This window comes from Penaeus monodon, chromosome 21, assembly GCF_015228065.2.
Source record: "Penaeus monodon isolate SGIC_2016 chromosome 21, NSTDA_Pmon_1, whole genome shotgun sequence".
Lineage (NCBI taxonomy): Eukaryota > Metazoa > Arthropoda > Malacostraca > Decapoda > Penaeidae > Penaeus > Penaeus monodon.
The window spans coordinates 31,192,281-31,192,519 of NC_051406.1; the positions used below are offsets into that span (position 1 = coordinate 31,192,281).

Genomic DNA, 239 nt, shown 5'->3' on the forward strand with positions numbered 1-239 from the left:
TCGGCCATGTCCCATGACATTACTTATAAAACCAATCGTAATTATAATCCCTGAATTAATTATAATTCAGCCCAGGGCGGGATAGACAACTCCTTGGACGGCTTCGTGGACGTCGTGGACTTCAACCTGCTCTCTGATGTCGTGGCTGACGACGTCCAGGCCGGCCTCGACGAGGACTTCGCCGTGGTCGGTGAGTCCTGGAGCCGGCCTGCGTGGGCCTGCCTAGTTCCATTCCTTCT

The 239-nt window shown here is 54.4% G+C and overlaps 1 protein-coding gene across 4 annotated transcripts in view; it reads left to right on the forward strand.

Annotated features, from left to right (window-relative positions):
- The window catches only part of LOC119586422, a 37,691-nt gene that overhangs the window by 30,540 nt on the left and 6,912 nt on the right, over nt 1–239 (forward strand). For all 4 annotated transcript variants that reach the window (XM_037935144.1, XM_037935145.1, XM_037935146.1 and 1 more), the window contains exon 3: nt 65–190. In XM_037935144.1, the coding sequence (XP_037791072.1) occupies nt 65–190 (126 nt within the window). The remainder of the gene's footprint in view (nt 1–64; nt 191–239) is intronic.